This window comes from Macaca mulatta, chromosome 5 (assembly GCF_049350105.2).
Source record: "Macaca mulatta isolate MMU2019108-1 chromosome 5, T2T-MMU8v2.0, whole genome shotgun sequence".
Lineage (NCBI taxonomy): Eukaryota > Metazoa > Chordata > Mammalia > Primates > Cercopithecidae > Macaca > Macaca mulatta.
Window position 1 is genome coordinate 72,011,326 of NC_133410.1, and position 13,895 is coordinate 72,025,220.

General features: G+C 34.5%; 1 protein-coding gene across 8 annotated transcripts in view; it reads right to left on the reverse strand.

The window, feature by feature from the left end:
• Positions 1-13,895, reverse strand: part of ADGRL3 (adhesion G protein-coupled receptor L3) — an 854,829-nt gene that overhangs the window by 546,961 nt on the left and 293,973 nt on the right. For 5 of the 8 annotated variants that reach the window (XM_078001868.1, XM_078001866.1, XM_078001867.1 and 2 more), the window contains exon 4: positions 335-538. In XM_078001868.1, the coding sequence (XP_077857994.1) occupies positions 335-538 (204 nt within the window). 8 annotated transcript variants of the gene reach the window in all.

Genomic DNA, 13,895 nt, shown 5'->3' on the forward strand with positions numbered 1-13,895 from the left:
GACATGTTAAAACTTACGGAGCCTTTCAAATTTTACAAGAGTTGAAAGTGTCACTAAAAGTAATTTTAAATTTCCTGTGATAATGCAAAAATACTTCAAACCCAATCAAATATTTTAAATCAAACATTTCAAAATAACGATGAAGCTCTAATGCAGAACAGGCATGCATTGTTAAAACTGGCCAGGATATCACTAAGTGGTAATATCAGCCACAAAAGTGAATGCAGACAGTAAACTTACAAGAAGACACAGTTGGGGGCACTTCCTGGGGCTGAGCCTCTCAGGAGCCCCTGCCCAGCCACCCCCAGCCCTCTCTCCCCACCGCTGGCCGCACCTTGGGCTGCAATCTGTGCTCCTTGGGCACCTGGACCACGAACTCCTCTGGAAGCTCCACGGGGCCCTTGTCCACGATGAGCGGCGGTGCGCTCTGCAGCTGGCTGCTGAAGTAGATGTCTGGGTGGAAGAGCGCCTCCTGGGCTGCGCTCAGCGTGTCGCAATGGAGCAGCAAGGGCTGGATGTCGTTCACTGTGCTTGCCACCTGCGGGGACCGCAGGGCGCACCATCAGACCCCTGCTCACCTCAGTCCCACCTCAGGGGAGCCCTGGTGGAGGCTATTTCCAAGGCTGCTCTCTGCCGCAGGCTATAGGCCCAAGATTCCAGCCACCCCAGGCCCTACTCAGACAACCCTACAGCTGAGAGGACTACCTCCGGGCCCCTAGTATAATGCTATCCTAGTTAAACACTATCTTAATTAAGCTAAAAAAAAACCCTCATCCAAATCTCTAATAATGATTAGAAAATTAGACATAATTATTGAAAGCACAGTAAGCTACCTGAAAAAATATAAATATTATTTTTATTTTTATAGATTCACAGCACTCTAATGTAAATTAAGGACACTAATATCTACATAAGTGTAAATAAGAATAATGGTTCCTAAACTCAATTTTCACACAAAATGTTTGATAAGGTAATTGGTAAAGAAAGTCCCAGAGAGGTGTTTTTCCTTTATTTGTTTTGTTTGAAGTATGGTTACACTTATATGGATTTTTTTATACTTATTTATATGTTTTCAGGTCATTTAACTACCATTTTTGGAGAGATACTGTATTAAGATCTGTGGTGGACATTAAGGTGAAAAGGATATACACACATTTTTTACCATTTAAATACACAGTGATTTTACTGACAAATGGTACATATTACATAAATGAGTAAATATGAAAGACCAAGACAATAATGAAAAAAAGGTATACATGATTTTTAAAAATAATTCAGAAAACACTCATACATTTTATGCTTTGAAAATAGAGATATTTAAATATAGGATTTTTTTTTCTGATAAGTTGACACATGAGATACATATTTCCCTACACTGTTTGCAACTAGTTTAATAAATAGGAAAGATAATGAAAATATGTCTGCCAACAGAAAGGATAAATTTTACAAAGAAAAAGATTTTGCTTCACACACGTATTTTTTAACATGTTATAACATGCATGTATAAAAACACAATAATGTTATGTGGCTAACATTAAACAGGAGAGAAACTAAGAAAATCAATAATGCAAGAGAATTTTATGATCATCTTTCTAATACTAGAAATTTATACAGTGGTGCCATAATTTCTTGCTATATAAAATATTTGCAAATCAGGAGTGTAAAATATATCCCTCCCAAAACACATAAAATAATACAACTTTTATAGAAAAAAATCATATTAAGAAATATGTTAAACAATGTATCTATAATGGAAAACTTTAACATATAAGTGTGAGACATTGTCCCAAAACAACATTTTTATTTGAATTTATTACAATGTATAATTACTAAAATATCTAGGCAAACATAATCTGAATGCCATTTTTATAGCCTGTGTAAATGAAAAAGGTGACAAAGAAGAAAATAAATTTCGAGACCAAAAAGCTGTGAAAATCAACATCTCTAAGGAATTGCCTTCATTGATGTTTCACTCTAGTGGCATCATTTCTGATCTTTTGGCTCCTAAGATATCCCTCTCTTCATTGCCTAGAATGACAATATGACTAATATAAAAATATTTTTACATGAATATATACAGGCGTGTTTTCTCTAACATCTTTATTACTACTCTATGGAAGAAAATTAGCCAAAGGTTATCAAAATAGGTTATCCTATAAACTTCTGTTATTCAAAAATTGAAAGATTTTATCCTCAGCCAAGTTAAAATATAAGCACATCTAGAGTGGGGGAGAATGTGCTTATTTGTTCATTCATTCAACAAATATTTATTGAGCTCCCATTACATGTTGGGTCCTATTCTAGATGCTGGAGAATTTGGTGAAGAAAACAGACCACAAAGCTACTTTAATGAATCATACATCATTATGATTATGAGATTAGAAAACACACAAATAAACATGAGAGAAAATATACCATATAAGTATGAGAAATCTATGAAAAATTTAAATAGAGTAATATGTAAAGACTACTTCATTTAGGTTTTTGTGAAATACTTGGATATGGAGATAAAATATAAATTGGGATTTTAGTGAGATTTAAAGTCACTAATCATACAACATTCAGTTGTATGACTGTAAGTTGACAGCCAAAGAACTTCCAGGATACAGGAAAGGCCTCCTGGCTAGAACCCCCTTGGTGTGTTTGAGAAAAAACACAACGGCTGGGTATAGTGGTCAAGGTGAAGAATAGTCTGGAAGGCAGAAAGGCAAACAGCACCCAGATCATGAGCTTTTTAAGCCAGCGTAAAAAGCTTAGTTTTAAGACAATCTGTTTAGGATAATTATTAAAACTCTGGGGAAGAAAGGGTAGCATAGGACAGGGAGGTGGGAATAGGGATTTCTTCTGAACTAGAGAGCAAATATTTCTAGAAAAGGTCCATTTCTAGAGTAGGCAAAGAATGACAATTGATTTAAAAATGAATAAACAATGGAATCAAGCATCAACTAAACAGTATAATAGTGCCTGTATCTAAATGAAAAAAACCTAAGAATAAAGAAAACATAAAGACACATGTCAATAGAACTAGGAAGCAAACTCTTAGGGATCTAAAAAGAGTAGTTTGGCTTGAGGAGTAAAATGATTTCATGGAGTAAGACTAAAGAATACAAAATACCAGGAGCTTAAGTAGACTTTGACTGTAAATTGAAAAAAGTAGACTGATGTGTTCTATGGAACCAAAGTATCTTATGTGTCTATAGTTTGTACTCTCATTTAAATTCACTGTATCTATAAAAGAAATTCAATGGGTGGCAGGAAAACTAGAGAGGCTGTTACACTACCCACATAGAGAAGGGTTATTAGAACAGAGCCAACATCTCAACTTTTGCTTTAAAAAATATGTGTGTACTATACTCAAGATATTGTATGACTTCTGTGGAATTATTTATTTGAATTATAAATATAAATCCAATTTGTCTTCCTGAAGCTATTATACAAATAAGTCTTCAAGATAAACAGCACACTTACAAGTCTGGTGTCTGGTATTCTGTTAGAAACACGAATCTTAAGTCTACAAAGATTCCTTCAACTCACATGCTAGAAAGTTAGAACGTTCCTGCTACACAAATCTCCCAAAGTTCACGTGAAGATGTTTTGCTCAGAAACTCACTCTCCTTGGGGCACAATAGCATCTGAAGCAGCCAGTTTCCTTATGTCAAAGAAGGTAGTATCTATGCCCTGGCATTCTTCACTCACTTGTCTAAATTGAATACATAGGCTACAAAACCAAGTCAAAGTACTCCTCGAAGGTTCTTTTCCTCAGATATTTGAAGATAGTTTTCACATTCTAAATGTCTCTTTTTTTCTCCAGACCTTTAAGAGAAAGGATTCTTTCAAATTAGCTATGAAAAATACACCAGCATGTTGTGGCATTAACCATAAGTTGAAGGCAACCCTCCAAGTTTCCTTCCCAATACCGTTTGAGGCCACAGTTTAAAACTCTGTTGTATGCAATTTTAAGATGTCGCAAAGTTAATTTTGGCTCTGAGACAGGAATCTATAATAAGGTCAATATATCTTGTTCTTTCCATCCTTCTTCAGAGAAATTTCATGTTTATCTTTTAAAAACTGCATATCTGATTAGGATTTTATTTGAATTGAGGGGGCAATTTTCTATTTTAATTTGTTTTTAAAGTTTTAACTTTTAAATCATACATAATATATAATACTCCTTGTAAGCAATATGAGTTATTGCCATATACAAATCATCCTTATATTTGATTTATATCCAGATATTTTTACAATGCAAGTACTTTCATTCTGCTTCCCTAGTGGGCAAGCATGAAATATAAAATTAGTATTTCATAACCTATTATAGTGATCAAAATATTTATCCCATGTCCACGTCTCTTAAATATCAAAAGCCATCAGAACATCACTGTTCCAGAATGTTGGTTGTGGGCAGATATGAGGCTAGAGGTAAGCAAAAGAAAAATAATGAGTTTTTAAAAGGTAAAGTATTTGTGATGATAATACGAGAGTTTTCATATTATCTGTGGAACATATAATTGGTATAAATATCAATAAATATCAGAATTCAATGATAGATAACTTTCAGAGATCAATACTGATTTATATATATTTTTAAAGTTATGTAAGTACTGTTTCTAACCAACTTCAGCTGTTTCTATTTTCTTGTTCTTCTTACATGAGCAGCTTTGTAATTCAGTCAATTATTCAGCTTATTCCTCCAAACAGCTATTAATCATAACAGTGAGCTGGGACTCTAAACAAACAATGGGCTAATTCTATAATGAAAGAAATGCTAAAAACAAAATACAACCTGGGCATATTTATCAGAGTTACAAGTGCTTTATTTTCATAAACTAACAATTTTTCTTACAAGTCATTTATTTTTGTGTTTTAGGGTTATATTTCACCATGTCTTTATTAGCAACTATGAGCTTTATAGAGTTTGAAATGTACACTAATATAGCTATGACTCTAACCTACATATTACACTTTTTCACCGTGGTAGTATCTCTTGGAAAGAGAATACTTATCCTCCTGAACATACCTGCCTAATCCTTTGTACAAATTATCCTTCCTAGTAGGAAATCTTTTCTCCTACTGCTTAGGCTTTCCAAATCTCACCACTTTCTAATATCACTCTTTCCATAATTTTACCAAACAGTTCTCTCTCTATAAAATCATCATCAAATTTCATAATATTTTCCTTCCATTCTTTACTAAAACATACTCAAAATCTTGTTGCTTTTTATTTCCAAGATTTAAACAAACACGGTATTGCTGTCTTCCCTAATTGAAGATTTTAAAAATTTACTTATTTTGTTTTATTATATTCTAGCTCAATCTCAATATGTTACTTTGGTTGGTTTACAATTTAAATCATAGATCTACAAAATAAGGCAAATGCTCAGTAGGTTATAAAAATGCCTATGGAAGAACCTCCACAAGATGGCTAAGAAATTTTGGGTTGAGTTTCTCATCAAAAGCCACTTAAAATATAGTATTGCATCATTACATTCACAGCTCTGAGTCTATTTTTTCATCTGAAAATTACCAGTCCTACTACCTATGACTCATTAGATTGTTATGAGTATTCACTGAGCTATTATGTGCAAAACTCTTTAGCTAACAGGAAAGTATTGTGTAAATGCTGGAAATTATATTGAAAAAGTTACAATAGCAAATGGTTCATTGCTACCAAAATGTCTATCCCAACTTCACTGCAACATATATAATAAAAGGGAAAGAAAGAGAAGAGTTGGGGGCAAAGAAGAGACCACTGTTTTCATTTCCTTTTCTGTAAATAAAGGCACATTTTCAATCCTGCTTCCTGATGCATACCTGAAAGGCTCTCTCCCACAGTACCTTCATTTTAGCCATAAAAAGATTATGCCTTTCTGGATTTCTCCCTAAGGTGTATATGATAGCTGCATAATTTCTTTATAGGCTGGGTAGTAATCTCTAACAATAGTCATAAAAGATCCAATTCAAGCACCTGAGTAAAGATGCCATCAGGTAGAAATTGCAACACGAAAGTTCTAACACAGAGGGGTAAATCTGTTTCAAGTCCGGATCTTATAAGAAAATAGCTGAGCTAAGTAGTAACAAATTGTCCTCTTGTGTATAATGAAACAGATTTTATGGTGTACCTGAATGTTATTTAACTCAACAGGTTCCTTCTGCAGACTACCTTGTTTCATAAAGTACTGGTATGCCTGATGTGGGCAAGAAATTACACTTCAGACTACATTCCTCATTAATTTTCTCCAAAACATAGCTTGTTACAATAAAAGAAAACAAATAAGTAAGATAAACTTTTGTAGTCATTCAAATAAGAAAAGAAGTAATCAAATAATCTCTCTTTGCTAACAATATGATTCTATGTCTAGAAAACCGTAAAGACAGCAGAAAGCTCCCAGACCTGATAAACAACTTCAGTAAAGTTTCAGGGTATAAAATCAGCATACAAAAATCAGCAGCTTTTTCTGTCATCCAGGCTGTAGAATGCAGTGGCGTGATCTCGAGAGGCTCACCACAACCTCTGCTTCCTGGGTTCAAGTGATTCTCCTACTGCAACCTCCAGAGTAGCTTAGATAACAGGCACCCGCCACCATGTCCAGCTAATTTTTTTGTATTTTTAGTAGAGAGAGGGTTTTGCCAACTTACCAAGGGTGGTCTTGAACTGCCGACTTCTGTTGATCAGCCCACCTAGCCCTCCCACAGTGCTGGGATTACAGGCATGAGCTACCTTTATACACCAATAACATTCAAGCTAAGAGCCAAATCAAGAACATAATCACATTTACAATACTCATCAAGAAAACAAAACATCTAGGAATACATCTAATCAGGGAGGTAAAAGATCTCTACAAGGAGAACTACAAAACACTGCTCAAAGAAATCAGAGATAACACAAGCAAATGGAAAAACCTTCCCTGCATGTGGATTAGAAGAATTAATATTGCTAGAATGGCCATACTGCCCACCCAAAGCACTCTACAGATTGAATGCTATTCCTATAAAACTATCAATGTCAGTTTTTACAAAATTAGAAATGAACTATTGTAAAATTCCTATGGAATCAAAAAAGAGCCCTAGTAGCCAAAGCAATCCTCAGCAAAAAGTACAAAGCTGGAGGCATCACATTGCCAAATGTCAAACTACCTTATAAGGCTACAATGACAGAAACAGTGTGATACTAATACAAAACAGACAAATAGAAAAATGGAACAGAATAGAGAAGCCAGAAATAAAACTACACACCTACAACCATCTGATCTTCAACAAGGTTGACAAAAATACACAATGGGGAAATGAATCCCTATTTAATAAAGGGTGTTAGGGTAACTGGCTAGCCATGTATGCAAAATAATGAAATAAGGTCCTTACTTTTCAGCATACGCAAAAATTAAATCAAGATGTATTAAAATTTTAAATGTAAGACCCTAAACTATAAAAATCCTAAAAGCAAACCTAGAAAGTATCATTCTGACATCAGCCTTAAGAAAGAATTTATGACTGTCCTCAAAAACAATTGCAACAAAACCAAAAATTGACAAGCGGGACCTAATAAAACTAAAGAACTTTCACACAGCAAAAGAAACTATCAACAGAGTAAACAGACAACCCACAGAATGGGAGAAAATATTTGCAAACTATGCATCTGACGAACGTCTAATATTACAGAGAGCTTAAATGATTCAACAAGCAAAAAACAAATAACCCCATTAAAAAGCAGGCAAAGGACATGAACAAACACTTCTCAAAAGAAGACATATAAGCGGCCAACAAACACACAAAAAAACACTCAATATCACTAATCATCAGAGAAATGCACATCAAAACCTCAATGAGATACCATCTCACACCAGTCAAAATGGACATTATTAAAAAGACAAAAAATAACAGATGCTGGCGAGGCTGTGGAGTAAAAGGGATGCTTACATACTGTTGGTGGAAATGCTAATTAGTTCAGCTGCTGTGGAAAGCAGGTTGGAGATTTCTCGAAGAACTAAAACCAGAACTATTGTTCTACTCAGTATTCCCATTATTGGGTATATACTCAAAGGAAAATAAATTATTCTACCAAAAAGACATATGCATTTGTATATACATTGCAGCACTATTTATAATTTCAAAGACATGGAATCAACCCAAGTACCCATCAATGGTAGACTGGATAAATACAATTATATATCTCTCTCTCTCTATATATAGGTATATATAGATATATGTATGTATATATACACACACACCATGGAATACTATGCAGCCATAGAAAATAGTGAAATCATGTCCTTTTCAGCAACATGGATGCCAATGGAGGCCATCACCCTAAGTGAATTAACACAGGAACAGAAAACCAAAGATTGCATATGTTGACTTATAAGTGGAAGCTAAACATTGAAACTTATGGACATTAAGATGTGATATGACCCAGGTGCAGTGGCTCACACCTGTAATCCCAGAACTTTGGGAGGCCGAGGCGGGTGGATCACCCAAGGTCAAGAGTTCAAGACCAGCCTGGCCAACATGGTGAGACCCTGTCTCTACTAAGAATACAAAAATTAGCTGGGCATGGTGGCGGGTGCCTATAATCCTAGCTACTCAGGAGGCTGAGGCAGGAGAATCGCTTGAACCCGGGAGGCGGAGGTTGCGGTGAGCCGAGATGGTGCCATTGCACTCCAGCCTGAGCAACAAGAGCAAAACTCTGTCTCAAGAAAAAAAAAAAAAGATGTGATATGGTTTGGCTCTGTGTCCTCACCCAAATCTCATCTTGAATTGTACTCCCGTAATTCCCATGGTTTGTGGGATGGAACCAGTGGGATAGTTTGAATCATGGGGACGGTTTCCTCCATACTGTTCTCATAGTAGTGAATAAGTTTCATGAGATCTGATGTTTTATCAGGGGTTTCCACTTTTGCATCTTCCTCATTTTTCTCTTGCTACTGCCATGTAAGACGTGCCTTTGCCTCCCACCATGATTCTGAGGCCTCCTGAGTCATCTGAAACTGCAAGTTCAGTTAAACCTCTCTTTCTTCCCAATCTCAGGAATGTCTTTATCAGCAGCATGAAAACGGACTAATACAAGATGAGAACGATAAACACTGGGAACTAAGAGAGAGAGTTAGGCAAGGTCGGAAAACTACCTATTGGGTAGTATGCTCAATACCCTGGGTGACAGGATCATTTGCCTCAGAGTCATGCAATATACTCCTGTACCAAACCTGTACATTTACCCCCTGACTCTAATACAACAATTGAAATTATAAAAATAAATAACAGATGACATGAGGAAAAAAGATCCAGATATGATTAGATATGTAGGTTAAAAAAATTTAAAAAACCTCTGTATTTATAAAAGAATGAATAGTCTGCTTTTACACATTAGAGTCATCATCAGAACACTAAGCTACTATGTTACAAAAGTTTTATAAAACACGCTGAGAATAGTGAAAGAGTCAAACACGTGACTGTGAATAAAGCTAAAGGGAAAAATTTCATTTTGTTAAAGAACAAAAGAACCAGCTTTTTAAGATTGCTTTTTAATAGGTTTTCATAGCTTGCATTTTATGTATCCTATCAATAAAGGGAAAAATAGTGACTTTCATTATAATTGTTGCCTAAATTGTAATACTGTGATGTAAATACCTTAAACACTTCTGAAAATGAGTAAGCACAGATTTCTGTTAGTGATATAAATTTATTAGAGATTTAGCTTCTGACAAAAAGGATGATTTTTTTCATTCCAGTGAAATAAAATCTGTATTATGTACCTTAAGATGAGTGATAACTAATAGTAAGATTTTCCAAACACCTGCCTCCTTGTAAACATAATGCAAACACATTTAAATTCATGCTAACAAAAAACCTTTAGAATTTATTATTTGGATAACATTGACTTTGTTTTTCCCTCCACTCCCCTCCTCAAGAATATCAATTTTTTAATTGTATGGCAACTATACTTTCAGAATGCTGTAAAGTAAATCCCTTCTTTAAAAATCTTTACAACTATAGTAATGAGGCACTCTTCCTTAATCATACTGCCAATTATAACTAATGTGTGGGCAAAATGAGCAAAAATGATCCATATATTGACAGAGGTTTGTTTTGCTAGTGAGTTCTAGCTCCTTCTCCTAAGTAAATAGTAACTGGCATTTCTGAAGACATCTGAGAAGAATGAGAACTGTTTTGCTTTTTTATGGTAGTTAAGATATTTTTCCCACCCATCCGCCTTTCTCAACACATACACACAAAATCAATCTCTTTTAAAGTCCTTCCCACAACCCGTGGGAATTATGGAAGTGCAATTCAAGATGAGATTTGGGTGGGGCCACAGAGCCAAACCATTTCACATCTTAATGTTCGTAAGTTTCAATGAATGCCTAAATTCTGTTTAACAAGACAGCAAATATGTTAACAGGCTCAAATGTCAAAATGATCGACTACGTTATGTTGGTGGTATACATAGAATGTGATTATTATTGGACACCTACTTTTAAAAATCGACATGGTGGTTTTTTATCTGTCTGCAGAGGGACAACATAAAGCCTGCCAACAGCCTGTAACCTCTGATACATCTGTGTTATCACAGCTATTCCAACTATTCAGCTATTGTAACTAATCTAAAAGGCCTCCTTTTAAGTAATTGTGTAGTGTTCCCTGGAGGAAGAGCATCATACCAGCCTGTTGCTTTAAATTTTATGCATTATTTGTCTTCATTATTAAATAATGTGCCCTTAAGGTCTGCATGGTTTCATCAACTTCCCTATCAAAAGTAGAAAAAAAAAGAAGAAAAAGGATCATTGCTAAATTGTCACCACCATTGTTGATTTGTATGGAGAGCTATACTAAAGATTAGTTCTGATCTAATTCAGGTAATATTTATGTTTACTACTCTTGTGATATCTCTAACAGCTTGGAGAGAATCAGTAATGAGTGAAAGCAGACTATTTGTTCTTTTATAAATACAGAGGGTTTGTTTTTGTTTTTTTATTTTTATGTTTTTAACCTACATAACTAACTAATCATTAGGTATTTTCCTCACATCATCTGTTATTCTCCAGTGCAACAACAAAATCAATCTGTTTTAAAGTCATCTGAGTCCAAGAAAAAAGAATGAAATGTTGTAAAATGCTATTTTATGCTTGCATGTTATTTTTATCTTTGCATTTAATCAAAAGAATGATTTCTCTAATTTAGGTCACTGAATTTACCCTTTTTAATTTCACATAAAACTAATGATACCAAAATGAGGGTATATCCATCACTCACTATTCAATTTTTTCAAACTTAGAAAGAAGAGTGATGACAGGATATTTTATTGGGCTTACAGTCTAATTAAAAGTGACAGAATTGCACTTTGAATAGCTTTTCAACACCCTTTAACATTTTTCTTTGAATGCTGATCTAAGCTTAAGATGTTCATTAGTAACTCATTAAAGACTTAGTTACAGTCCAGTGGCTGAGTCCTAAATATAATGATGGGATGTGTGTACAAATGTGTAGACTCATAATTAGAGAAACTGTCACAATGGGGATTAAGAATATACAATGCAGTCTTTGAAAAAGAACTGTGGAATGTAAGTGACCCCAAGATGGTGTTGTATTTTAAATTTTGCTTACTATTCAGATCATTTGTTTTTTGGTTCTAATTCCTAAAGGTATGTTTTAATGACCCCCTTCTCCCAGGATTAAATGTATGAGGCTTTGTATTAGGGCCTTTTTATACATTATTTTATTTAATCCTTACACTATAACAAAGTAGGTCTAATTACTTATTTAACAAATAAACAAACTGTGATTTAAACTCTTGAAGGTCATATATCTTGGAAGTAATGGAACTGGACTTAAACTCTAAGGCTTAAGATCTTTCTACTTCATTTAATAGGACCATACAAGATAGGATTCTAAAGCAGTTTAGATTAGATGATATTGTAAATTTCAGTTTCTGGGCTTCATGTAAGCAATAATTCCTAAATATGCTGACACCATCTTCTGTAGTTCCTGAGAATTACAGGAGCTATTCAGTTATCAACATTTATAAATCATTAATTATCCTTGCCATATAAAACATCAGGTTCTCTGCTGATTTCCATTTTTTTTCATTAAAAGATGTGATGTGAGTCCAGAGGACACTAATATATAATATGTGGATTTGATAGAGAAATGCAAAGTTACAGAATTACTCTTGAGATGAACTAAAAGAGGCATTCAGTAATTTGCAGAATATATTAGAGAAAAACAATCTACAGAAATAAAATGAAAGACTCAATATTTATAATATAATTTGAGCAAAGATATAAAAATATAAAAAAGAGGATTTCCAAAATCTCAAAAAAATTCAGACTCAACCAAAAATAGAAATTTTTCTTGGCTACCAAAGTTTAATTATCTTCATCATTTTCTTAGGAAGAATAATTGAAAACTAATAGAACCCAATGAATTGCCTTGCTGTTTTGTATACAATTCACCAGTATACAGGTCTCCTATAAAAATAAAGTTTCAGTTATGGACAATTATTAATTTTGGTAGTCATAATAACAATAAAAAAGTGAGGAGAAAATCCACAAGAATGGGAGAAAATATTTGCAAACTATCATCTGACAAGGGTTAATAACTCAACGCGAAAAAAATCAATCTGATTTTAAAATGAGCAAAAGATGTGAATAGACATTTCTCAAAAGAAGATATACAAATGACCAATAGGTAAATTAAAAATGCTCAACATCACTAATCATCAGAGAAGTGCAATATATAACTATAATGAAATATCATCTCCCACAGTTAAAATGGCTGTTATCCAAAAAAACAGGCAATAGCAAACACTGGTGAGGATGTGGAGAAAGGGGAACCTTTGTCTATTGGTGGGAATGTAAATAGTGTAACTACTGTGGAGAACAGCATGAAGGTCCCTCAAAAGACTACAGGAACTACCACATGATCCAGAAATCCCACTGCTGGGTATATGTGGAAAAGAAAGAAAATCAGTATATCGAAGAGATATGTGCACTCCCATTTTAATTGCAACACTATTCACAATGGCCAAGATACAGAATCAACCTAAGTGTCCATCAACGAATGAATGGATAAAGAAAATGTAGTTACATATACACAATGAAATATCATCCAGCCATAACAAAGTGATGAAATTCTTAAGCCAGGTATAGAAAGACAAACATTGCATGTTCTCAGTAATATGTGAGAAATAAAAAAATATTAAACTAATGGAGACGGAGAGTAGAAAGATGGTTACCAGAGGATGGGAAGATTAGTGGAGAGGAGAAAGATGAAGAGAAGATGGTTAGTTGGTACAAAAATACTGTTAGGTAGAAGGCATAAGATCTAGTATTCAGAAGCAAGATATGGTGACTATAGCCAACAATAATTTATTGTATATTTGAAAATAACTAAAATAGTAGACTTGTAATATTCCTAACACATATAAATAAAAATAGTTGAGATGATAGATACCCTAATTACCCTGGAGTAACTGATCCTTACAAATTGTATACTTGTATCAAATATTATATGCATCCCATAGATATGCACTATTAAATATCCATAATAATTAAATTAAAAGAAATCCTGAATGAATGAACTTCTTTGAGGAATCAAATACATGAGTAAAAGGGGGCTGAGTACAGTGGTTCACACCTGTAATCCCAGTACTCTGGGAGGTCAAGGCAGGAGGATTGCTGGAGGTCTACAGTTTGAGACCAGTCTGGGCAACAAAGCAAGACTCCATCTTTATGAAAACATTTTAAAAATTAAGCAGGCATGGTGGTGCATGCCTGTGGTCCTAGCAACTTGGGAGGCTGAAGTGGGAGGATTGCTTGAGCCCAGGAGGTTGAGGTTAGAGTGGACTCTGATCATGCCACTGCACTACAGCCTGGGTGACAGAGTGAGAACCTGTCTTAGAAAAA